Source organism: Orcinus orca, chromosome 1 (assembly GCF_937001465.1).
Source record: "Orcinus orca chromosome 1, mOrcOrc1.1, whole genome shotgun sequence".
Lineage (NCBI taxonomy): Eukaryota > Metazoa > Chordata > Mammalia > Artiodactyla > Delphinidae > Orcinus > Orcinus orca.
The window spans coordinates 212,467,668-212,491,287 of NC_064559.1; the positions used below are offsets into that span (position 1 = coordinate 212,467,668).

The 23,620-nt window shown below is 65.7% G+C and overlaps 2 protein-coding genes across 11 annotated transcripts in view; one reads left to right on the plus strand and one right to left on the minus strand.

Annotated features, from left to right (window-relative positions):
* Positions 1 to 21: 21 nt before the first annotated feature.
* On the plus strand, positions 22 to 2,849 carry RNF223 (ring finger protein 223). The gene is made up of 2 exons (XM_033432610.2): positions 22 to 173; positions 1,624 to 2,849. Exon 2 carries the CDS (start codon positions 1,633 to 1,635, stop codon positions 2,389 to 2,391), a length of 759 nt encoding a protein of 252 aa, XP_033288501.1. The 5' UTR covers positions 22 to 173; positions 1,624 to 1,632; the 3' UTR covers positions 2,392 to 2,849.
* An 836-nt stretch (positions 2,850 to 3,685) lies between these two features.
* AGRN (agrin) overlaps positions 3,686 to 23,620 on the minus strand; it is a 46,699-nt gene continuing 26,764 nt past the window's right edge. For 2 of the 10 annotated variants that reach the window (XM_033432570.2, XM_049695056.1), the window contains 12 exons: positions 23,442 to 23,576; positions 23,247 to 23,343; positions 22,977 to 23,141; positions 22,770 to 22,881; positions 22,179 to 22,295; positions 21,860 to 22,052; positions 21,690 to 21,777; positions 21,493 to 21,516; positions 20,759 to 20,791; positions 20,229 to 20,453; positions 19,642 to 19,745; positions 17,855 to 19,289 (listed from right to left, as the gene is read on the minus strand). In XM_033432570.2, coding sequence (XP_033288461.1) covers positions 19,132 to 19,289; positions 19,642 to 19,745; positions 20,229 to 20,453; positions 20,759 to 20,791; positions 21,493 to 21,516; positions 21,690 to 21,777; positions 21,860 to 22,052; positions 22,179 to 22,295; positions 22,770 to 22,881; positions 22,977 to 23,141; positions 23,247 to 23,343; positions 23,442 to 23,576 — 1,451 coding nt within the window. In that variant the 3' untranslated portion in view covers positions 17,855 to 19,131. The other 8 variants (XM_033432573.2, XM_033432577.2, XR_007470376.1 and 5 more) reach the window with 7 other exon arrangements.

Here is a 23,620-nt window from a genome sequence, read left to right on the forward strand (position 1 = left end):
GCACACACCCGCCCCCCGGCCCCCCGCCCCCCCCCCGGCGGCCCTGGAGAGGAACAGCAGCCAGGCCGGGAGGGGAAGGACCCAGCGCTGCCAGGACGAGTGACCTCGCAGCCGCAGCCTGGCCGTGACAGCCAAGAGGGTCGTGCCTGGGCCCCGCTGACCCCAGCTACCAGGTAAGGCTGGCTCAGCTGGCACTCACCTCTCACCTGTACGGGCTCAGGGTGGGGCACCTCCTCAGAGGGGTGGGGCCTCCGTGCCAAGGAACCGGTTATGTGGGGTGAACTGGCTGGGGGAGGACAGCCTGCAGTACCCCCAGACCCTGCTGAGGCTGCCGCCTGGCCTGTGGCAACTGCTGTCACCAAACGTAATGACGCTTCATGCTGCGATGCCGGGGCACTGGTGACATCACAGTGATGTCACCGTGACTCACGGCGGTCACCGGCAGGAGGCAGCAACCCCTGAGCCTTCGTGACACGTCACTGCGAAGTCATCCCACCATCCCTCCTGGACTGACCAGCAAGTCAGGGTCAGGTCACCCCTGGGGGGCCTCCTGGGCTCCATGGGGTCACGTGGCCAGCGTCTTCCCAAGGCCCTGGCCTCCTCCGTCCGTCGTGAAGGTGAAGGGCGAGTCAGCCCCTTACCCGCCCTCCTCCAAGCAGGAGCCACGTGGCTGTCTGGGAAGGAGACCTGGGCCCCGTGAAGGGGCAGCAGGCAAGGGGGAGAACGTCCCACTGCCTCCTGATGGCAGCTGTGGCTGGTGTGACGCTCCCAGGTGGCGGGCCGGCCTAGGGAGGATGGCTGGGGCTCATCCAGCACCCCGCCCCCCGCTCCCCTGGCCACAGGCTGAGGGTCACTTCCAGGCCCTGAGGGCCAGCACCAGGCAGCCCTGCAGGTTCAGGCCGTGGCTGGGGGACAAACCTCCTCCTCGGGCCACGGCCACCACCCTTGCTCGGGCCCTCCAGTCTCCTGCAGCGCAGCCAGCTCAGGCCGGCTCTAGATCCAGAGTCCCAGCCCTCACCCAGCCAGGCCTGGCACCCACCCTCACACAACTGCCTGCAGATCGGGTGCGTGCCAACCAAATCGGCCGCCCACACTGGGACCTGTGTTCAAACCCACTTCACCTGACCCAGAGCCACACTCCTCCTGTGAGAGCCTGGGCCCTGCTGGCTGTCACCCCAGCCTCCGAGCCGCCTCTTCTGCACCGTGGCTGTTCTGTGTCATGTGCCCAGGGCCCACCCTGGCAGAGCCGCGATGTAAATAGTAACTGTTGTGGGCCATCGTCATCATCACCTTTATTTCTGCCCAGTGGCACGTCCAGGTAGGCCAGGGCTGGTGGGAGGGGTCTACAGAGCAGTGGTCCACATGGCCCAGGCAGACTGGGACACCCCAGGATGCTGAGCCCTGACTCAGCAGGTGAGGGGCTGGGGAGCGCAGGGTTACAACTTGAGCAGAAAGACCTTGAGCCAGGGACAGGTGGGACTTGGTGGGGGTGCCTGCAGATGGGCAGTGTCCTTCCCGGAATCTCTGGGTGATGCAAGAGAGGGACGGGGAGACAGCGACAGACAGACCTTGCAGGAAAGGGGCAATCGAGGTCACTCACAGGGGTCTCTGTTTGTCCCACAGCCCAGAACCATGTCATCAGGCCCGCAGGTGTGGCACATGGCCCTGCCGCCTGCTGGCAGGAGCAGCCCCACCGCCACAGTGCCCAGGTCCCGCGGCTCGGCCGGCAGCCCCAGGTCCCCTGGCAGCCCTGGATCAGAGAAGACGGCCTCCCCGCTGGAATGCTCCATCTGCTTCTCGGGCTACGACAACATCTTCAGGACACCCAAGGAGCTCTCCTGCACCCACGTCTTCTGCCTGGAGTGCCTTGCGCGGATGGCAGCCGCCCAGCCCGCAGGCCAGCCGGGTAGCGAGGTCGTGCCCTGCCCGTTCTGCCGGCGGCCCACAGCCGTGCCCATTGCCGGGGCCCCCGCGCTGCACACCAGCCGCCAGCTGCAGGCTCGGATGCCAGCACACCTGCGGCGGGAGGAGCCCGTGTGGCTGGAGGGCACCAAGCTGTGCTGCCGCCCGCCACCCTCTGTGCCTGGCCCTGCGGCGCCCGGCTTTGTGTACGTGGACGTGAGCCCGAGCAAGCCTGCCACGCCCGCAGCACCCGTGCCCACCCCAGGCCCTGCCCGCCGTCCGGGCTGCCTGGCCCGCTGCTGGGCCCGCCGCAGGGACTGGAGGCGCGCGGCACTCATCGCCGTGCTGCTGCTCGCACTCTTCTGCGTGGTGCTCTGGCCCGTGCAGTGCGCGCTCAGGACCGGGAGCCTGCACTGCCTCCCCCGGCCACCCCCTGCCACCGCCCCCGCCGCCGCCACCTTCTCGCTCGGGTCCCTGGCTGACAACTAGGGTTACCGCCCCCACCCCTGGGATCCCAGAGGAGCCCCCTGGGATCTCTGAGGAACCCACACCCGGTTCGGCACACCTGCCCCCGCTCTCTGGGGCTGGCTCCTGTCGGGTGGACAAAATGGTCCCCCGAGCTCCCAGAGATCCCAGATCCCTGTGGGCCCCAGAGGCCGCCCCCCTAACTTCCATCTTGCAGATGGGAAGACCGAGGTCCAGGAGAGAGCTTGGCGAGGCCCCTTCCCCATACACACTGTGAATCGCACGCAAGACCAGCCCCTTGCTGAAAAGGGAGCGGGCTCGCCATCTTTCTTTTATTTTCACATTTCGCCCACGGCTCCTCCCTTCCCCAGGCAGGGCTGGCCCCTTCCCTCGGGTGGCCAGGGGGACAGAGGGCAGTGGCGGGGAGCCCAGCCCACCCTCCTGAACTGTACATTTTTAAATAAACTATTTTGTACTCGCAATTGGTAAGGGGTCCTCACTCTCTGTGTCCTCTTTCCTGCACCATTAAGCCCCTCCCTCCAGAAAAACCCCCAGTCTGCCCCTTCTGCAAAGACCCTCAATCCAGAGGACACCCCCACTGGACTGCACTCCCAGCAGCACCTAGGGTGGATGGCCGCAGGTTCTAGGGCGTCCGACTGCTGTCCCCTCTGGGCTGTGGATGGGCTGCGGCACTTCTGGACTTGGCTGCCCCCGGGGGCCGTGAGGCTCTCCCAGGGAGATGGAGAGGGCCTGGGGCACCTGAGGCAGGCGGGACTGCTGTGGGGCCTTGGCCTGGTCCAGGGGCCTCCCCCCCAGCCCCCACCACGGTCACACCAGGCCGCCTCCCCCAGAAGTCACGGCCCCACAGTCCCGCCTGGAGCCCTGACTGGAGGGCCGCAGGACCCCGTGGCCCCCGGGAACCGAAGTCCAAGTGTGCACGGAAGAGGGGCTGGTGACAACCAGCGTGTCCTGAAGACCCACAGACCTCAGGCTCCTCCAGCAGACCTTCCCGGGCCGGGCCAGGCCTGCGTGGTGAAGCGAGTGTCGTGAGGGCGGGCGGGAGTCCTGCCAGCCCCCACCCCTCCCCCACCCGGTTCTGCCCTCAGCCCCAGGAATCCTGCACTGCCAGCTTGGCATGGCAGAGAGGTCAGGCCGGTCTGGCTTGCACAGGTCCAGCCTCCTCACCCCTCACCCCAAAGCCCAGGATTTCCTGCTCCTACCAGCTGGGCCTCTGGCTCAGGGACACCCTGGGGAAGCTGGGCCCAGTCGTGGGGACCCACATGCTCTCTTTCTCCAGGCCCCAACAAAGACGCAGAACTGAGAAGAAGGCATTTTACTGAGGAGACCACAAAGCCACAGGGACATCCATGATGGGAGGGTGCAGCCGTGGACCACAGGCCAGTGACATCACACCATCACAAACCAGCCAGGCACACATGGAGCCTCGCCCTCGTCTCCGTGGTCACACGAGCACGTCACATATTCTCTCATTCAACAAACACGTGTCCACTCGTGACAGCAACGTGACGGTCTGGGCTAGGCCTGGACATGGCAGGGACGGAGCCACTGCCTGGCCCACATCCTAGACCACGGCTGTGGGCAGGGCTGAGAAGCAGCTTGGAAGGGGTGGGGAGCATGCAGGATGCAGGCGAGAGGGGCACAAACGCTGGTGACCACGGACTGGCACTCACTTGCTGGTCACTCGTGTCCCACATACAGGCTGACACTCAAACGTGTGGCACACAAAAGGTCACACATCGTCACTGCGCCGTGCAGGTGGTCACTGGTGGCCTCCCACACTGAGACAAACCGCAGCCCTGCAGCCCTGCCTCCCCTCCTCCAGGAGGGGCAGGGACACCGGATCTCCTAACCTTCCCTCACCATTTCTGGACGTGCAGACCTGGTCAGGGAGGGTCTGAGCGGCAGACCCGGGACCCCCGCCCCCCAACCCCGCAACGCTCTGGGCTGGGCGCCGGTCTGCACAATCCTAAACACAGTCCTTTGGAGGAACGCGAGGGCCGGCCTTGCTGGGCTCCCGCCTTCTCGCACGGCTCCAGCCCCAATCGGGGCGCGCGCACTCGGGGCCCTCACGGCCAGAGGCGCAGCAGGTTCTCGTACACGTGGCCGGAGGCCTCCGGGGTGCTGCGGGCGGAGACGGGCTTCGGCTGGGGGCCACCTGCGATCCCGCCCCCTCGCCCCGGGCCACGCCCCCACGCCCGGGCCACGCCCCCGAGGCCTCCCTGCTGGGACTCCGCCCCACCCCCACCCCCGGTCCCTGACGCCCCACTCACGCCGCCGGCGCCCGGGACGGCGCGGTTCCGGGGCTACAGCCGGGGTCGGCGGGCGAGGCGCCCGCCTTCAGGGAGTCGCGCTCCTCGGGCGACTCGCGCTGAGGGGAGGGGCCGCTGGTCACCATGGTGATGTCCCCGCAGGTTCCGCCCCGGCCCGGCCCTGTCCCCACCTGCTCGCGCAGGCGTAGCTGCTCGCCCCGGATGTACTGCTGCAGCGCCAGGTACACGAACTTGTACTGCGCCTCGGTCTGCACCATCCCCGAGCGCTGCCGCCGCACATGCTGGATCGTCTTGGGGACGTCGATGTCGCAGTCCAGCCCTGGGGACGAGCGAGCTCAGGGCGGGGCGGTGAGGCAGGGAGGAGGTGGGAGGGCCAGATGAAATAGGCGGGGCCGGCAACTGAAGGTGGGCGGGGCTAGATGGAAGGGGAGGGGCCGATACCGGGGCGGGGCTAGATGGGAGGGGGCGGGGCTCGATTGCGGGGCGGGGCCTGCCTGAGGTGGCTCACCCTGCCTGCGAATGACGTCCACCAGGATGTCAATCACAATGATTGTGCCGGTGCGTCCGATGCCGGCGCTGTGGGGACGGACCAGGAGGCCTGTGGCCAGTTGACGGGACAAAGCCGTGGCCCCTTCCCCGGTGGCACCTGTGCCGCTGGCCCCGCCCCGTCCCTGGTCGCACCTGCAGTGCACTACCATGGGTCCGGCCCCCGGCATGCCGCTCTGGGCCCGGTTCACCTCGTCCAGGAAGCCAAGGACGCCGGTGGGCTCGGCCGGGACTCCGTGGTCCGGCCAGCCGAAGTACTGGCAGTGCGCCACTGTGCGCGGTGACTCCTCCTGGGCAGGGCGGGCTGGTGAGCGCCAGCCGGGGGGTCTGGGCGGGTCCCAGGCGCTCCGCGCAGTGTCGGGGCTGACGCTGCTGTGACCCTCGGTGGGGAGGGGCCCAGCGACTGAACCGGGAGGAGGCAGGCTGTGGCGCGATGGGGTTTGCCAGAAGAAGTGACCAGCGGGGCCCGGACAGAGCAAGAGGGAGTGGGAGGAAAAGATGGGATTCAGGGCTTGGGGGACCCCCCAGATGGCCCCAGGAGGCTCAGGTGCCTGGGGAAAGGAAGAAAGATGGTCTGGGGGAGAGAGCAGCTTTCTGGGAAGTGAATTCGATTTGGGAAAGGCCAAATGCAGAGGCTGGCAGGACCCCCAGGTGCTTAGACAAAGGGAACTGGCCAGGAGGGATCTGTGCCTGGGACAGGAATGGGCACCACCAGCGTACAAAGGAGGCCGAAGGTGCTGAGACGGCCCAGGGGGGGCTGGAGGGAGAGGTGCATGTGGGTGTGAGGCCGCCCTGGAGCCAGGCAACTGTGGCTGAGAACGTGCCCGACTGGAAACACTGCCCAGCAGAGCCCAGTCCAAGACTGTGCCCACTGGATTGAGGGACATGCAAGCCACCAGGGCCAGCCCAGGGCCTCCTCACCCCAGCGCAGACCTGGGGACTTCCCGACCACTCTGACCCTGGCCCCACAGGTCTCGTTGCCCTCCAGGCTCGCCTGGTCTGCCCGCCACACCTGCAGCTCCCTCACACAATAGCCCTGGGCCTGGTGCTCAGCAACGTTGCACACACGCAGGCGGCCATACGCTTGGCTGCCGTGCAGCTCTGGCCAGTATCGGAAACACTTGTTCTGGGAGGGTGGGGGCATGGCATCAGCCATACTGGAAGACCACCAGCACCCTTGCCCCTCTGCCCCGTGGGACACACACGGGGTCTCTTCAGTGCCCTCCCTGCGCCCCCGGCGTCCCTAAGACCGCAGAAGCAAGGCTGGGCCAGCGCCAGCACCGGCCCAGTGGGGCATGCGGCAGGCAGAGGGGAGGGACACGAGCCTGAGCCCCTACCCGGCCTCGCTCCACCTCTCTGGTGGTCATGACGATGACACGCGTGTTCTCCTGGTGCACCGTGGCCCAGAAGGCAGCCGCCGTAGTTGGCAGACAGCCCTGGGTGGCGATGTACACCTTGCCTGGTCCGTGGCCTGGCTTCTCCTCTGGGTCACTCTGAAAGGAGGTGGGGTCAACTGCCTGCTGTTTCCAGGAATTAAAGTGCCAGAGGACCAATGCAAGTTGATGCAAATGATATGCAAAGTAGCCCAGTGGCTCACACGCAGTCCGCCGAGGGTGGGAGGGTCTTAGGACCAATATTTTGTCCAGCAGGCTCTGAGGACCCCTCTGAGGACCCCTTGTGGACTGCCGCACCCTGAATATCCCCCTGAATATCTATTGTCTTGCCAAGGTCCACAGATCACTTCAGAGCTCCAGGCTCATTATTATGGGGGATGGGGTGACTGGTGTTTGATCCACGCGGGGCCACGCGTGCAGCTGGCCACCCACACCTCATGCACACTCACCCTGATGTAGTTGGCGTTGATGTAGTCGGCTCCAGGCGTGCTGTCCTCCACATCACGCAGGATGACACGGGTGGTATCAACTGGGAAGGGAAGATGCCGCTTAGGTCTCCAGGGCAGAGGGGATGCTCGTGGACCCCACCTGCTTCCTGGCCCGCTGACCCGTGGTGAGCAGAGACAAAGGACGAAGGGGCAAGAGGGGGCATCACACCACTGGTGGGGAATGACCCCTGCCTTCACCCTCCAGGACCCCTCTGCCAGATGGGCCCCTGAATGTGGTGAATGGAGCCCTGGCCCCCCATGTGGCCCCAGGCCCCGGCCTCACAGGGGAGGATGTTCTTGTATCGGTTCTTGGGCTTGTTCTCCAGCCGCTGGCCCTCTTTCCGGGGATACAGGAGCCGGCATTCCTGCTGCTGCAGCATCTGGGGGAAGTGGGGCTTTAGTCCGTGGCCCCAACCCTTCCCGGGAGCCCTCAACACCCACCCACACCCCCTGACCCACACCCCTCTGCTGGCCCTTGCCACAGCCCCAGAGGATGGGAGTTGGGGCGGGGGGGGGCGGGGCGGAGCGGGCAGCAGTCCGGCACCTCGAACTCCTCCCAGAAGCCCTGCTTGGCCTTCTCGCTGGCATCCATGGCCTCGTTGAGCTCCCGCACACGGCTCTCAATGCTTGTGGCACTGATTCTCATGGTCTTGAGGGGCTGGCAGGGAGAGGCCCGCGTCCAAGCTTAGCAGGGTCCAGCGGACCCCACAGTGCCCCGGCGCCCACACCCTTGCCCTCGGCCACCCGGCGCCAGCCTGGTGTCCTTTTTCCCGGGTGGGGCTGTGCCAGAATCCCTTGCCCCCCCAGGTGGAGAAGTCCACTCAGAGCCCAAGGTTCAGGTGCCCAGGGGCATACCTGCTGGAGGTGCACTACGGTCCCCGACCTCTCCACCAGAGGGTTCTTCCTGTAGCATTCCACCAGATCTCCCAGGGTGTCAAACCTCTCGCCGCCTCCCACATCGTACTTCCCATCTGGCTGTGGGGACGGCAGTGAGCAGCCGGTGGTGCCCCCTCCCCTGGGTCACCCCCCAACCCCGGCCACTGCCTCCTACCTGGAAGTGTATCATGACATGGGTGACGCGTGCCTGGCGGTCCGCCCTGTCCAGCTGCTGTGTGAGCACTGACAGCACGAAGTCCCCAGGTTTGCTCTGACTCTCCCGAACCAGGAAGCTGCCCGGACACCCCTTCTGCATCAGCAGCTTCTCGGCTTCCTTGCCAGACAGGTGCCCGTGGTACCACCTGGCCCAGAACGGCACAGGTGAGACCAGGGGCCCCAGCCTGTCCAGGTGAGGGACACAGACCCACATGTAGCCTAAGGCTCTGAGACACAGATACCGAGAGAGGCACAGACCCACCCAGACCTCGGGGGCCCAGGCAGCACCCGCACCCAGGCCAGCCTCCGTCAGCCCTGCCCACCTCTCCGACCCTCCTCCGACCCAGAAAGCAGCAGGAGGCAGGACAGGCGGGCCCTGCAGTGCCCCAGGGTGACCACCAGGTGGCAGCCTCGTCCTCAGCAAGGAGGAGCAGGATGGTCTCCCCAGGCCAGCCGCACCCTGCTTCCACGGCAGATGCAGCTGGCTCAGACCTCCGCAGTGCACATGGGGAAACCGAGGCTGGGGGAACCTGCTCTCCCCAAGTCACCAGCCAGGAAGGCAGGGGGCAGGCTGGCTGCAGCCCTCCCACCCCGCACTCACCCCTGTGGCTGGTGCCTGGGACCTGGAAGAAACGAGGCCAGAACCCCGGGGGAGGGGGTGCAGTACGCTCCCTCAGCTTTGCCACAGTTGTGCCCAAGCCTGACCCTGAGTCCTGGGCGCAGAGGACACCCAGAGGCCATGCCCAGCGGCCCCTGCCCCCTCGGTCACTCGCACGCACACCTGAGCAGACACAGAAGCCTGGCTAGATGCAGACCCAGCTGCTTACCGTTCCGACGTGGGGTCCTGGCAGCTCAGCGGGTGCCAGAGCTCCACGGGGGCCCCGCCACGCTCTCGGAGCAGCGCCCCGCGCTGGCCTGTGTAGTGCTGCACCAGCTCGGCCAGCGTCGCGAACTTCTCCCCTCCGTACAGGTCATAGTAGTCGCCTGTGTTCTGGATCTTGATGTGGGTCACCTCGTCGTGGCGCCTGGAAGGGCCGGTGCGCCAGCCGCCGTTGGGGGTTGCTGCTCCCATCACCACCCTCAGCTTCCCGAACAGTGCCTGGGGTTTTCCTGCCCTGAGATCTCGGCCTCTGCTGTCCCCCTGCCACGAACAGCACGGCCAAGGCCAGGCCCCTCCCCTCTGCAGCTCCCCGTGTCCAGCCAGTGTCCGGGCCCCACCCTGGGTGGTGGGCACCCCACCCCCACTGCCCATGGGGCAGCCAAGATCGGGCTTGTCGACCACAGGCCTGACTCTCCCTTGGCCTGGAGGCCGAGGCTGGGGCAGCCTCTCCGGACAGACTCTGCCTCATTCCAGACCACCTGCCCAGGGGCTCCAGAGGATGGGGGACTGGGCCCCGAGACTGCTTCCCCAGGTGTCCCAGTGTGGCCTGGGAGGCCCCAGGAGAGAATGTCTGTGTCTCCAAGGTGAGGGAGGTCCATCCTGAGGGCTAACCTCATCCCGCCTGCTGCCCAGGTTTAGTAGAAAACCCGGAAGGATCTGGAGCCCTTTGGGCAGACCCCTCCCCAGACCCCAGACTGACCCGCCTCACCCAGGGTGGATGGACACGGATCCGGCTGTCCACTCTGCTGGTCGTGACTCCTCCTGCCCATCCTCCCCACACATTGGCCCTTTCAGGGCTCCGGCGAGACCCCCAGTGTGCGGCATCCCCAGGAGATGGGGGCACGATCCCGGCCATTGAGGCCCCTCAGAGGGTGGGAGGGAGGCCCTGCCGAAGCCCACCTCACGGAGCCCTCCCTGAAGGCCTCTCTAAGTGGCCCCCTCCTGCCCAGAGGCCACCTGGCCAGGATTGCCAGGCTCCCCCCCAAGATCTCGCCCCCAGCAAGGGTCCTCACTGCCCACCCCCTCTGGAAGGACTGGGGAGCCTGATCCCCAGCTGTGCCCCCAGCTGAGGGTGTTCCGACCCCTTGAAGTCTTGCGGGACCTCGGGGCCTGTCCACACCCGGCAGCACCACCCACCCACCTGACGGACAGCGTGAAGCCCCCCGGGCGGCTCTTGCTGGGACTTGCCAGGAAGCTCCCGTGCCGGCCCTTGGACAGGAGCAGCCGCTCCGCCTCAGCCCCGCCAGTGTTGGGATGAAACCACCTGGAACGAGGACAGCAAGTTGGTGACGAGAGAGCCAGGAACACTGGGCAGTCCTGACCACACCCACAATGCCTGCTGGGGCTGCCCTGCGCTCACCACCGTCCTTGAGCCGTGACCACAGGGTCTGGGGTCCGTGGGGAAGGAGGGGGCGTTGGGGGGGACCAGGGACACAGGTGGGCAGACACTGAACCACAGTGGCAGGTGGGGAGGGCAGACCCCCTCCAGAGCCCCCACAAGGACATCAGCAGGAACCTCAGCTCAAGCCCTCGGCCGTCTCTCCCACCGCCCACCGGGCGCCCCAGCTCAGCCGAAGGCACTCGGGACCCCCCACAGCCACCCAGGGCTCCCTTTCTCCCCTTACAGCCCAGCAGCAGACCCTGGTGGCCCACCCCCCCCACCTTCACCGCCCCTCCCAGTCCTGGCCACCACCCTCTCCCGAGGGACCCCAGCATGGCACGCCAGTCACTGGGTCAGCACCCCCGGAACGAGAGCACAGCCCACAGGCCCGTCACCCCCGAGAGCGCCCCCCACCCCGTTGCCGCCTGCCAGTCCCGGCCCCTCACCCCACCAAGCCGTGCGCCTCAGGGCCTCTGCGCCAGCTGTTCTCCGCTCCCGGCCCACATCGAGTGACAAGGGACCCTCTCCCCTCACTCTGCGACACCTATCCTGCCTTATTTTTCTTCCCAGTATTGGCACCTTCTTGACATATGCTACATATTTACTGGCTTGTAGTCTATCTCCTTGATTTTAAGCCCCACAAGGGCAGTGTGTACGGCAGGGTTGAAAACAGAGCCTGGGCATTAACAAACATCCTTGAATTCAGAAGTGAGCGACCTATGAATGGGTGGTGGGTGCTGGGCGAGCCCAGAAAGTCACCATCTGTTCTGCTGGGGGTCCAGGCTGAGAGGGACTCAACCCCACCCCCGCCACTGCCACCGCTCTGGGACTGACCTTCACAGCCTCCCGCACGAGATGGGGGGACAGGGCAGGGGGACCTCATCAGGACTGCACATGAGCCCACGGCTGAGATCATGACTGCTGTTAACTTTACCCCGGTGGCTTCTGTCTCCGTGTGTCTCCCCCATTAGGGCAGGAATTTCTGGCGCTGGGATTAAATCATACTCGTGCGGTGGCCCCAGAGCGTCTCAGAGCAGGGTCCCTGCACGATCCCCCAGAGGGACACTGTGACACAGTATCTGGCCTTCCATTGGCAACACTGTGTCTCCCAAAGGTCACTGCAGGAAGGGCTTGGGATCTCTGGTTCAGAGGTGTGTCCCTGGTTCACCGTGCAGGTGACACACGGTGTTGGGGGTAGTCCTGCCCCATCCTGCATCCAGTGGGAAACCAGGGCCCCCAACTCCAGCTCTGCTGCCTTGCGACCCCCCCCAGGCCCCGCCCAGTTGTTCGCAGTCATAACCCGGGCACAAATGGGGTGGGGCTGCTGTGCCCTGGGCAGACCCTGCCCCGCCCCACAGTTGACCCACTGAGATCTTTCTGGAATGGGAATCAGATCACATCTCTTGCGTAAAGCCGGCCTGCACGCCTCCTCCGGTCCTCCTGCCGCTCCCTTGCCTCTCCTTGGCCCCTTCGTCCCTGCCGTCAGCTCCTTCCTGAACCCTCCAAGGAGCCACTGTGCTCAGTCTACATCGCGCTGTCTGACGCACAGCCCATGGCAGGTGTGGGGTGTGCAGGTGAATGGATTAAAATTCAGCAGAATCATAATCCCAGTTCCTGGGTCACAGTGGCCACGTTTCACTGCTGAAAGCCACGTGTGGCCACTGGAGGCTGTCGACTGAGGGTGGGAAAGAAATATTTCCACCATCACAGAAAGTTGTGGCCTGTGCTGGTCCACACTGCCCATCTTCGCCTGAGTCACCACAGACCTGTTTCCCTGGGCTCTCAGGGTCTCCCCCAGCCTCCCAGGGCCAGTGGTCAGGCCTCCTTCCAGAAGCACGTACTCCACACGGGAGTTCTCCACACTCCCCTGGTTTCCCACCTCAGCCGGCCTGGGTCCTCTCCCTTCTTCTGACCCCGCGGTGCTGGAGCCCCACCACCTGTGCCCTACACGTGTCTCCATGTCCACGCACTGTCTACATCTCCAGCCCCACCTGGGCTCTGAGCTTCAAGCTCATAGACACAACTCTTTCCAGTATCTCTGTCTGAAAGGTAACAGCATCTCTATCTTAACGTTTGCAAAATTCGAAACTCCTGAGAGGGCCCCGTTCTATGCAGTCCTCGCTCAGTGAAGGGGGTCACCGCCCGCCCATCACTCAGGTCCCTGCCCTCAACTCCCCAGCACTCTCCCAACGCTGTGCCCTCTTATCCTGACTTCCAAACACCCCAGAACCAACCACTTCTCCCACCACCCTGGGACCACTGCCCACCGGCTCTTGCCTGGACGGCAGTATCGACTCCAGGTCTCCAGGCCTCATGCTTCACCCTCAGCAGAGCCATGGCAGACAGAGGGGTTCTCAGAAAATGCACATCAGAGCCGTTTAAACCTTGCCAGTGGTCCTGCGTGGCTCTCAGGATGCTCACACACACCTCAAGGACCCCCACTAGAAAGCCCCTCCCCCTGTTGGCCATCTCTCTGTTCACTGACGTCACTCCGCATCTGGCCGCCTCCAGCCGGCCCTACGGGGCACGGCTCACGCTCCCTCCCTGACCATCCCGCGGCCCCTGCCATCAACGCTGCAGCTGCATCACTGGCCCACCTTCCACGTGTGGCACCTGCAACAGCAGACGGGCACGTACAGGCTTCTGCGTTTACCTGTCTCCCGTATCTTCATCACCAGACATGAGCCCCGGGGGAGGACAGGCTCCGTTCTGACCTCCATGGCTCCCCAGGGTCCATGTACTGGTTCAGAGAGGCCCAGAAGCTCAGGTGACCTGCACAGGGCCACCCAGAGCGCCTATCCAGCTCGCCCCGGGGGAAGGAGGGCTACCACCAGCCAGGCGCTTCCTGGGCACTTTCTGGGCCTGGGGTCTCAAGCTCCCTCCCGCGCTGGCTCTAGAGGAGTGGGACCTGGGGGCTATTTGGTCGAGTGGTTCAGCAGATGAAGCTGCCAGGGAAGGCTTCCAGGGGGAGGAGCTGCCACATGATGACCTCCGGGGCCAATCACAGGACAGCAGGCGAGGCCACCAGGAAAAGGGCGAAGGCCTCGTGCCGTCAGAGACGCGGCAGTGTGTGTGTGGGGGGACACTGGAACCCAAAGGAAGGCCTCCGACCCCCCCACCCTGGGGCCACCCACTCTGCTGAACCACATCCTGTGCCCAGATGCCGCCTCCCCCAGTCCCAGCAGCCTCAGACGCCAGTCCAAGATGGGCGATGCCCAGAGTGTGGGACCAGGGGCAGAGGGTGGAGGCCCAGCATCAAAGCCACAGAGCAAGGTGAAGGGCATAGTGTTTGTCCTTTCTGGGACTCTCGCTCATACTGTCCGTCCCTCTCCCCTCCCCGAAAGCTGCCCCGGCTCTACTGGGTGGAAATCTCCAGGGGTGGGGTATCCTGAGAGGTCACAGCAGCTCCCACCGCAGCGGCTGCAACCCCAGACCAAGGCAGGCCTCACTCCCCCGACCAGGCCTAGCGGTGGAGCCAGGTGTCCGCAGGCTGGCGCAGCCGGCGGCCCCAGGCTGAGGGGCGGGACGAGGTGGGGAGGCTGCAGTCCCGTCTCCAGTCTCCACACCAGGGTCACTTCTGTGCCAAAGGGCTCCCTGCTCGGTGGCAGGTCGGTGACTCAGCTCTGCCCTGGTCCCATGGTCAGGCAGGCCTGGGAGAGGGGCAGGTGAGGCGGGCAGGGCACGCTGGGCTCCCCATGGGTCTAACAGCCTGGGCCTGCCAAGGCCAAGCTGAGCCCAGTCAGTGCCCCGGAGTCCGAGAACAGCCCAGCCTGAACCCACTGGCCACTGTCTGGTCCAGCTTGCTGTGTGGCCTTGGTGTCCCAGCTGTGGATGGTACAGCTCCAACCCTGGGACCCTGGGAGACCCACGAATGGCCTGTCGACACGCTTACACACACGGTACAGGGGCTGGACACACCTGCAGGGAAGACATTGTCATGATGGTGGGAGATACACAGACAAGTGGGGAGGGTCCCAGGCTGGGACTCCAGAGCTGGGGACCCCAGAGCACAGTCAGTGTTCTTCTCCATCTCCTTGCCCCCAGCCCCTCCTGGTCCCAGAGGAACCTCAACCAAGGCCTGTCCTGTCTATGCAGAACCGAACTAACCAGAGACATGCTTTCCTCTCCAATCTGGAACAGAGGGGAGCTCGAGGGTGTTCAGCAGCTCCCCATAGGACCCGGCTCCTTCCCGAGCACCAATATCAACACATCAAGCAGCAGCAGTAGGCAGGACTTGCGCCCAGCCCTGCCCACAGCACCGGAGTCCTGGGGCGAGTGGTGCCGATGACGGTGCCCGTTGACCCACAAACCACAGGGCGAAGGGGAGGCGCCACAGGGTGGGGGCAGGTGTAGGGGGATGGGCTTCGCTTGGGACTTGGTTGGGCCTGCCCAGGCCCGATAGGGGCGTGGGCAGGGACCCGGGGGCCAGAGGAGGGACCGTCCAGAAGGCCATCACAGGGCGGGGCAGGGAGGGTTGGCGAGGGCAGGCAGAGCCGCACCGGGGCTTTCCCAGGCTGGCCCAGGGTCACATGCACATGACGGGGACATGAACTTTTCTGAGCACCAGAACTTGCCTGGGGGACAAGAAGGAGTGAGGCCAGTGGAGCCCGAGGGTTGGTTCCAGGCAGAGCCCAAAACATCCTCCTGCCTGAGCTCCAGCTGGATGTTAAACCTGGGAATCGCAGGGCTCTGGGGCTGACAGGTTCCTGGAGACCCAACCCACTTGCACTATTCCCGAGCCTAAGAGGGCCCTCGACCCTGCCGGAGGCCACCGTGCCAGGCTCACCACACCCCTCACCGCTGACACACCGCCCTGGCCCCGCAGATCAGATCTTGTCCGGCCCCCTCACTGATCTAGGGAGTCACTCGGGGTCTTAGGGCGACCCTCCCTGTGACCTCCAGCCTCACCAAACCCCAGAGGGGCTGTTCCGGATGTGCCAGGAAGTGGCGACAGGCGTCTCACAACTGTGGCTCGCCACAGACGTCCACATCCAGCTGGGGTCTGAGCTCACAGGAGTGTGTGCACACCCGGGGGGGGGGGCGGTCTGGTGGAAAGGGCAGGAAAGGCAAGTCCCGTCTTCCCTCTTCATGGAGGCCAGAAGCTGGCTTGACTTGAGCCCCGTCCCGGGTCTCACACACACCCCTGCCAGGGAGCTCACCCCTAAACTTGGTCCTTAGGAGGGTCGGGTCGGGGTGGGGGATGAGCCTGTCAAGGGAGGGCTGATCCTTGCAGGTCAAGGGGCCACAACTAGAGGGGGAGACCAGAGCCTCCAGGATGGCCCCAGTTTCAGGACTTGGGAAACGGGGGGCCCCACCAGGTGTAACACATCTCTGGTGGCCCAAAGGGAGCCTGGAACAAAGCAAGGAGTCCAGGGGAGTGAGACAGGGTCTGTTACTGACCTGACACGTGCTGCCCACTCTAGGCTCCAGCCACTGCCACCCAAGAGCACCATCCATTCCCTAGAGTCAGGGTACCTCTGAACCCCCACCCAGACCCAGCCCCCGATAGGAAAGAGTCCTATCCACCCGCAGGGGTGAGGCTGGGCCTCGATGGCCCGGGACGCGTGGAAGGGGGCAGGTGTCAGAAGGTCGGGCCTGAGCGCCACCGGTCGGGAGCAGGAGACGTCCCGGGGAGCATCTCGCCCGCACCCCCTGTCCCCGCCCATCGGCCGGAACCGCACGTGGTGGGGTCCCGGCTTCTGGCCACCGGGAGGCCGGGCTCACCTGCGCGAGGTCATGTCTGCTGGGCTCAGGGTGCTCCGGCCGCACGGAGGAGGCCCCGCCTACCTCGAGGATCCGCCCACCGGAGCTCCGCCCACCTTAGAGGTCCCGCCCCTCCCGAGCTCCCTTAAAAGGAGCCGCGCCCTCAGGTCTCGCTACGGTACTGGGAGGTTGCACCAGTTCCCCAGGGCGCCGGGCTTCAGGACGAGGGGCTCACGCCACATCACGGGCTCGGAGGGCGAAGGCGCCAGGCGGCCCTGGTCCGAGAGGCGCGTTAAGTGATTAATTATGTGTCCTGTTCGTCTGGGTGCTTTCCTTCCAAGAACCTTTCGAGCTCCGCCTCCGTCCTGGGGGAGGAGGGGCTGCACTCCCCGCACCCTGGGTGGAGGGGCTCGGAGCTAGAGAAGCGGGTGGAACAGGTCCCACCGGCCCCGCGTCCCGGAGGGGGACCACAGAGGGGCGGAGGTGGGAGCCCACGTGATAACCAGCTCTTCCCTCTTAGCCGTCCTAGCTTGGGCTGCCGGCTCCCCTTCTCCCCACCTCTGCCACCCGCCTAGTCGCCACACTTCCTAAGTGATGCTGACACCCCCTTGACCTCAGGGCCTTTGCTCCTGCTACAAGTGCCCCCACCAGGCCGGCTTTCCCTAGGGCCCGCTGGCCAATCGCCTGGGCTCCTAACCTGGGGATCCCGTTAGGACTGTCAGGGCCTGCCCAGCGCCACGCCGCCCCCCCCCCCGCCCACCTTTCCAGGAGTGGTACAGCACCAGCTTGGAACCTTCTGCTGCTCGCAAGCCCTGATCCCAAATCACCACCACCAGTGCCGAGCGCAGGCTGGAGTGCCCCTCGCCCTCCTTGGCTTTTCCCCTTCCTCACCGTCCTGGCAACCTGGAGGGTCCTGCACCCTCAGCACTGGTTGCCCCGAGAGCCCCTCCTTCTGGAAGCATCAGCTCCCAGAGCACCCTCTCCTGGTCCCCCCACCGTGGGGGTCTCTTCTCCCCTCACTCAGCCGAGCCCACCCTCCCTCACGTGCCCGGCCTCAGCCCAGCTTCCCCTCTGCTTGGTAGCCCACGGCCTCCTGGACTCCACTCAGGCGGCCTCAGCCCCTCAACCCAGCCACTCCAGACGCAGCAGGGGGCCTGCCCAGGTGCCCCTGCTCCTCAGTCAGTGCCTCCCCCTCCCTGTGTCCAGCCCACACCGGCCCACCAGGGTCCCCTTCCCTCAGGCCTCACCTCCACCCCATCCTGGCTCCCCCAGAGGCCCTCCTTGCCCTTAGAACCGCCAGCCCGCTCTCCTCGCAGCCCCTCTTCCCATCCTGTGCTCACAGACACCCGGACGTAGGCTGATACATGTGCAGACGCATACACACATGCACACGTGGCGGGGGCTGCAGCCTGCCCGCAAGGCCCGCCATCCCTAAGGAGGCGACCTGGGGTGCAGGCCTCACGGGCCCACCCGGCCAGCCCCTTGCACAACAGTGTGCGCACTCGCCGCTCAGGGTCTCCTCGCCAAAAGCAGCCCCCACCCCAGCACAGGACCCCCTCCTCCATCCAGAGCCACCTAAGAGAGCCTGAAGCCTGCATGCCACCATGAAGCTCAGCGAGGAGCTCCCGGGACAGGAACTGGCCGGGTCAGCGAGCGCAGGGCCAGGCGGGGTTGAGCGCTGTGGTGTTGGTGTGGACAGACGCAAGCACCTCTTGCAAGTGTTCAGACTTTATTTCACGGTGATTGACACAAACACAAATTGGAGTTAGTAACAGGACTTCTGAGGCTCCTGCAGCCTCTGAGCCTGACAGCCCGGCTGGGCTGGGGGAGGGGCTGGGGGAGGGGCTGCCACCCCCGCCAGGACAGGTGAGGGCGGCTGGGGGGACGGGACCAGATGAGACCTAACATTGCAGTTTAAGGCGTCTCTGGCTTTGCAGCCGTCTCTGCCACCCCGCACCTGCCCCTTGGTGTTGCCTAGACGCCCAGCCCGCCCCCGGTCACTCCTGGATAAGGACAACCCCTCCTCACACCACAACTGGACAGCTTTGCTGTGCGGCGTCCTCAGCTGCCCTCGGGCCAGGACAGGAAAGACAACAGCCCTGCCACCCCAGCTATCAAATAAAATCAGTACATAAAGACTCTGCGGTTGGTGGCCAGGCCTGGACGTGCATCCTCAGGAGGGGATGCTGGCCCCCCCCGGCAGGCAGGCAGTGACGTCCACCACATCACAAGTGGCCCCACGCCCTCTCAGGGCTCCTCGTGGGGCCTTGGGGGGAGGAGGGGGGACACAGCCATGTCCAGGGTGGCTGGGTGGATGGGCAGGGCCAGCTGCGGGCCAGGGTGCCCTGAACAGGCCTGTGCCCGGCCTCTGCTCTCCAGTGCCCTGGGACAGGTGGACTCAGCTGGAGGGAGGGGCACAGCATGGCGTCAACAGTGACATTGTTTCACAGGACTGGCACAGGAGGCCTGGGCTCGGCGGGCCCTGGTGAGGCTGGTCCCGCCCAGCATAGGCAGGGAGGAGGGGCGGCTCAGATGGGAACCCAGAGAGGCCCCGTGGGGCTTGCACAGAGGAAGGGCACCCTAAACCCTACAGTGCCTACCTGCTCTGGGGACACAGGCCTCGCCAGATGGAACATGGGCAATGTATGTATGCGGGGCCTCCGACAGGCTGGGGAACACAGGGGCTAGCACGAGTGGATACTTGGGGAAGGCACAGCCTGAGAGGCCAGGACACGGTGTCCCAAGGCAGAGGGGCACGTCCCAAGGCTGCTGAGTGCGCCAAGCCCTCCATGTGCAGCATTCCTCCCCCAACCCCTTGGAGTCCCTTGGCACCAAGTCTGTCTCTGCAGCGCGCCTGCCTGGACGGGAGGGAGGCCGGGCCAGCAGTCCCTCCGGCTGACACATAGGCAAGAAAATCATATCAAAAAAGCAACAAGTTTACAAAAATAGAAAATAATTACAGCAGGGTGGGTCGTGGCTGCATTGTGGCTCACGGGGCAGGACAGGGCCGAAGGTCCGGCTTGGTGACGGCATCCTCCAGCAGGTTCAGCGGGCGCCGACCCACCACCACGTCCCGCAGGCAGCCCACGAAGCCTGTGCCGTAGGCCTTGGGCAGGGCCTGGCCCACAGGCAGCTTCTCTAGGCCACCTGCAGGAAGACAGAGGAAAGGTCACCGGGCTCAGTGACAGGCAGGCCGGACACTGGCGGGCAGAGGGCCCCACTGCATCTGAATGACCAGGTGAGTTACCTGCAGCCCGCCAGTGCCCGGGGGTGACCAGGGGACCAGCAGACGAGCTCCAGCCTCCTGGCCCCACACCACCCAGGGCACAGCAGGGGCTAAGACAGGAGGGGAGAGGGCCCCACCCCAGCCAGCCCATCTGCTGTCCTGGATAGCACTGATACGGGTGCCACTCTTCGTTGTCAGCTCCAGGGGATGGGACCTGTCCCTCAGAGACCCTTCGCTGTCCCTCCCCTGGCTTCCCCCCCACCAATCACTCACCCAACCACAGGGCTCCATCTGTGTCCAGCTGCGTGGCACCCAGTGGGGAGGAACCAGTCACAGGGGCCTCATTGCCCACCTGAAGGGAGCCTTCCCTCTGTTCCCTGGGGGCGTGGTGGGTGGGGTGAGGCCATCAGGTGGCTCCAGGTCCTGGTCCCTCCATCCCTTTCGCCCCAACACCACACCCTGGGGACCGTCACCAAGTGTCACCCCTGGGGGCCAGGATGGAGTGGCACTGACCCCAGGAGAGCACGAGATGGCCAAGGGCAGGGGGACCTCCTGTGGGTCAAGCTTTGCTGGAGGGGACGGCCAAGGCTCAGACCAGAGGGACATGTCCCCAGCCGGCGTCTGGGTAGAGCGGGGAAACCCCTTTCAGATCAGGGGTTCCCTGGCCATCACTGCTTCTCCTGTACCCTCTCATCCCTCCTCCCGCGCTGGCAGTGACCTCAGGTCGGGCCACCAGCCCTCCTCGCCCTCCTCCCCCTAACAAACTCCTACCCTAGCCACGAGTGGCCAGGCATGCCCTGGCCGGGCAAGTCCAGGCAGCGCCCGCTGCTATTCTCGGTGGCCCCAGGCTCCCTGCTGACCTGTGTGCCCTGACCCGCAACCAGCGGTTGGTGCTGACTGGTACGGTGGAGCGCAGCACCATGGGCTGGGAGCCCAGGTCGTAAGCCAGTTGCAGGCGCCCGTCCACGATGGCCAGTGCGATGTAGTCGGCCCGCTCTGTGGCTTTGCCACTCCACAGCACCAACCCCTGCGTGGCCTCGGTGCGCAGGCTCAGCTCAAAGTAGTTGCTCTGTAGCGCCTTCTCGCTGGTGGGCAGAGGGCTGGTCAGGACCTCTTGGGAGGGTGGTGGGGACGGGGTAGGGGTGGTAGGAAGGTGAGGGGCATGACTACAGAGGCCATGAGGGCTAGTGGTGCCACCGGGGCAGCTGGATGGGCAGCTGGTGGACACCACCAGTGGGACAGATGGGCCGAGAGATGGAAGGTGGGAGGTGGGGCCAGACGGGCAATCAGAGGAGTGAGGTGGACAGACACAGGGACAGCTCGGCAGAGAGATGCTCAGAGAGATGGGAAGGCAACAGGCAGACGGCAGGGGCCAGGGGCCGCTGCTCACCTGGGAAGGGCCCTGGAATCCGGAGTTTCAGGGCTTAGATGCAGGAAGAGAGGGAGGCAGGTGAGCAGGGGCACAGACAGGCTGTAGTGTGGGGTGGGGCGGGACCCAGCAGCAGCCCCTCCCCACACCCCGTCTCCACCAGTGGAAGGCAGGCAGAGCAAGCATCCACGGAAGACACACAGGACCCTGGGGTGTCGGCTCCACCCACCACAGAGCCCTGGCCATGAAACATGCAACACACATGGGCAGACACAGAGCTGGTAGGCACGGCCCAGGCCAGGTGCAGAGGAAACAGCTGGGGCACGGGCGACACGGAACGAAGACCGAGGGCCCCTGGTCGGGAGAGACCCCCGGATGGCCCCCCATACACGTGGGTGTGCGCACACATGGGAGCACATGGACTCGTGTGCACACTGAGACACACGTGCTCGTGTATGCACACAGACACGTGGGCACGAATGTGCACGTTTGCAAGTGTGCGCACGCGCGCACGCTGTGCCGGTGCCACGCGGCGAGGGGAGTAGTTGCAGGGGGCATTCCACGCATCTGGGAAGGGGCGGCTCCCCACTTTCAAGCGGGGAAACGGAGCCCCGGCAGCACCAACAGCTCCCCCGAAGCCCCGTCCTCCTCCACTGGGGATGGAAAGTTCTGCCCTCGCCCACCCTTGGGATGTGCTGCCCGGTGGGTGGGGAGCAGAGGATGGTGACAGTGAGGGTGGAGGCGGAGCTACTTACGCTGGGATCTCATTGGTCAGTTCGCTTGGAATCAAAGAGACAGAGACAGTGAGAAGGAAGGAGGGTGGAGGAGGGGCGGAGGTGGGCACAGAGCCGGGGGCCGGAGTGGAGGGTCCCGCAGCTAGCCCTGTGCAGCTGCGCAGACAGGACCAGAGAGCGGAGGGCGGAGGGGCGCCTGGCTCCGGAGGGCACACTACCTCTCCGCCACGGCGTTGAGGTACTCGATGTAGGTCCGTCCGTCAAAGGCCAGTGTGTCCAAGTCCCCGGCCGACTTCTCAATCAGGCCTGAGAGACAGCGGGGTGAGTGCGGTCTCGGGCAGGCTCCCCCCGCCCCGTCCAGCCTTGGCCCTGTGCCAGAAGCGCTCACCCTTCTCGCAGTGCGGCCCTGAGAAGCCCCCAGGACACAGGCACTCGTAGGAGGCCTCCCGAGGGAGACAGGAGGCCCCGTTGAGGCAAGGGTGACCCCCGGCCTGGGTACAAGGGTGGTCTGCAAAGGACGAGACACCCACCGCCCGCACCACGTGCTCCCGGGTCAGCAGCTGGCGGCCGTTCAGGGAGACCTGGGGACGGGAGCGAGAGCCTCTGTCCAGCCTGCCCGGGCGGCCCCCATCCCAGGAGGACAGAAGCCCCTCTGGGATGGGCCCTTCCTCGAGACTGTGCCAGGGCGCCGCCCCCGCCCCACGCACCAGCTGGATAGCACCATCCAGGCCAGAGGACACGGCGGCTGCCCGGGCCAGCTTGCTGAAGTCAGGGGCTCCCCCCACGTAGAGCGGCTCCTTCAGGTTGAGGACGGTGTGCGGCACCTGGGGGGAGGTGCAGCGGGCTGAGGGGTGTGGAGCCCACCCACCGGGCAGGAACAGCTCGAGCCCCAGACCAGGGCCCGCCCGCGGTGATGACCCACCCCGCGCCCTCCAGCCTGCTGGAAGCAGCGTTCATCACAGACACGGCCACAAGGGCTTAGTGGGGGCGGAGCTACGCTAGGGGCGGAGGCGGCAGAAGAGGAAGGAGGCAGGATGAGAGGAGACGGTACCTTGCGGGATTTCTGGCATCCGAAGAGCGGAGAGCGGAGAGCGGAGAGCGGAGAGCGAGCGGGGTGGGGTTGCAGAGCGAGGGCCAGGGAGCAGTGAGAGCAGAGAGGAGACACAGACAGAGGCCCAGGGCAGAGGAGAGAAAACAGTCCAGTGAGCTCAGGCTATGGGGCGGGGCCGCGCGCCTGCCGGGCGGGGGAGGGCGGCGGCGAGCAGGGGGGCAGCCCTGGAGACACTCGCTCAGCTCACCGGGGACTCCCCCAGCACACGGGGCCCATCGTTGACCCGCATGGCTCCTTTGCGTCCGTTTCGCTCCAGAGAGACCCTGGTCCAGGCGCCCAGGGCCACTGGCTCCTTGCTCCTGGAGGGGGGGTGGGGCGCCGTGAGCGCACTGGGGTTCTGCCGGCCTGCCCGGCAGGGGCCTGAGGCCAGCCCCCTGCACCCCGCGCGGCCCACCTGATGACCGCTGCCCCCTTGCCCAAGTCGTAGCGGAACTCCAGGACACGGTCGTGAAGTGCCAGCGACACGAAGTCGCCCTTGCCGTCTGTCTTCTGTCCGTTGTAGAGGAGCAGGCCGCTGGGACCCCGGGCCAGGAACACCACCTCCAGCGCCATCTTCTCCCTGGGGTCACAGGAGGGCAGGCAGGGGTGTCTCGATGCCCCCTCACCCCATGGCTGGATGGGGTTGGGGGCCGCTTCCCCTCATCGACCCCTCTGCCCAACTGACCCCAGGTCCCGCTCAAAGGTGTGCAGGCCTTTCAGCTCCAGGTAGGAGAAGCTGCTGAAGTCGGCCAGGAAAGGCTGGCTATTCTCGCGCTCTGAGACTGCGAGGACAGGAGACGATCACACAGGGTGCCGGGCCCTGACCCCAGAGCCCCAGAGCCCCCACCGCCCTCCCTGCCCTGAGCACCGCTGTCCCCACCTGTCTGGCAGAGGCTGCCCTCCCGGCCCCGAGGGCACTCGCACTTGGCCTCGCCCTGGGGCAGCACGCGGCAGGGGGCTGCCCCATGGCAGGGGTTCGGCTGACAAGGGTCCTTCTCGTCAGCACAGGTCGGGCCTGGAGGGAGGCAGGTTGGGGTCCCGGGAGGCCTGAGTCCCAAG

What these genes read in the sequence shown, in the direction of transcription:
- RNF223 (XM_033432610.2), top strand. Translation starts at nt 1,633, where the DNA reads ATGTCATCAGGCCCGCAGGTGTGGCACATGGCCCTGCCGCCTGCTGGC.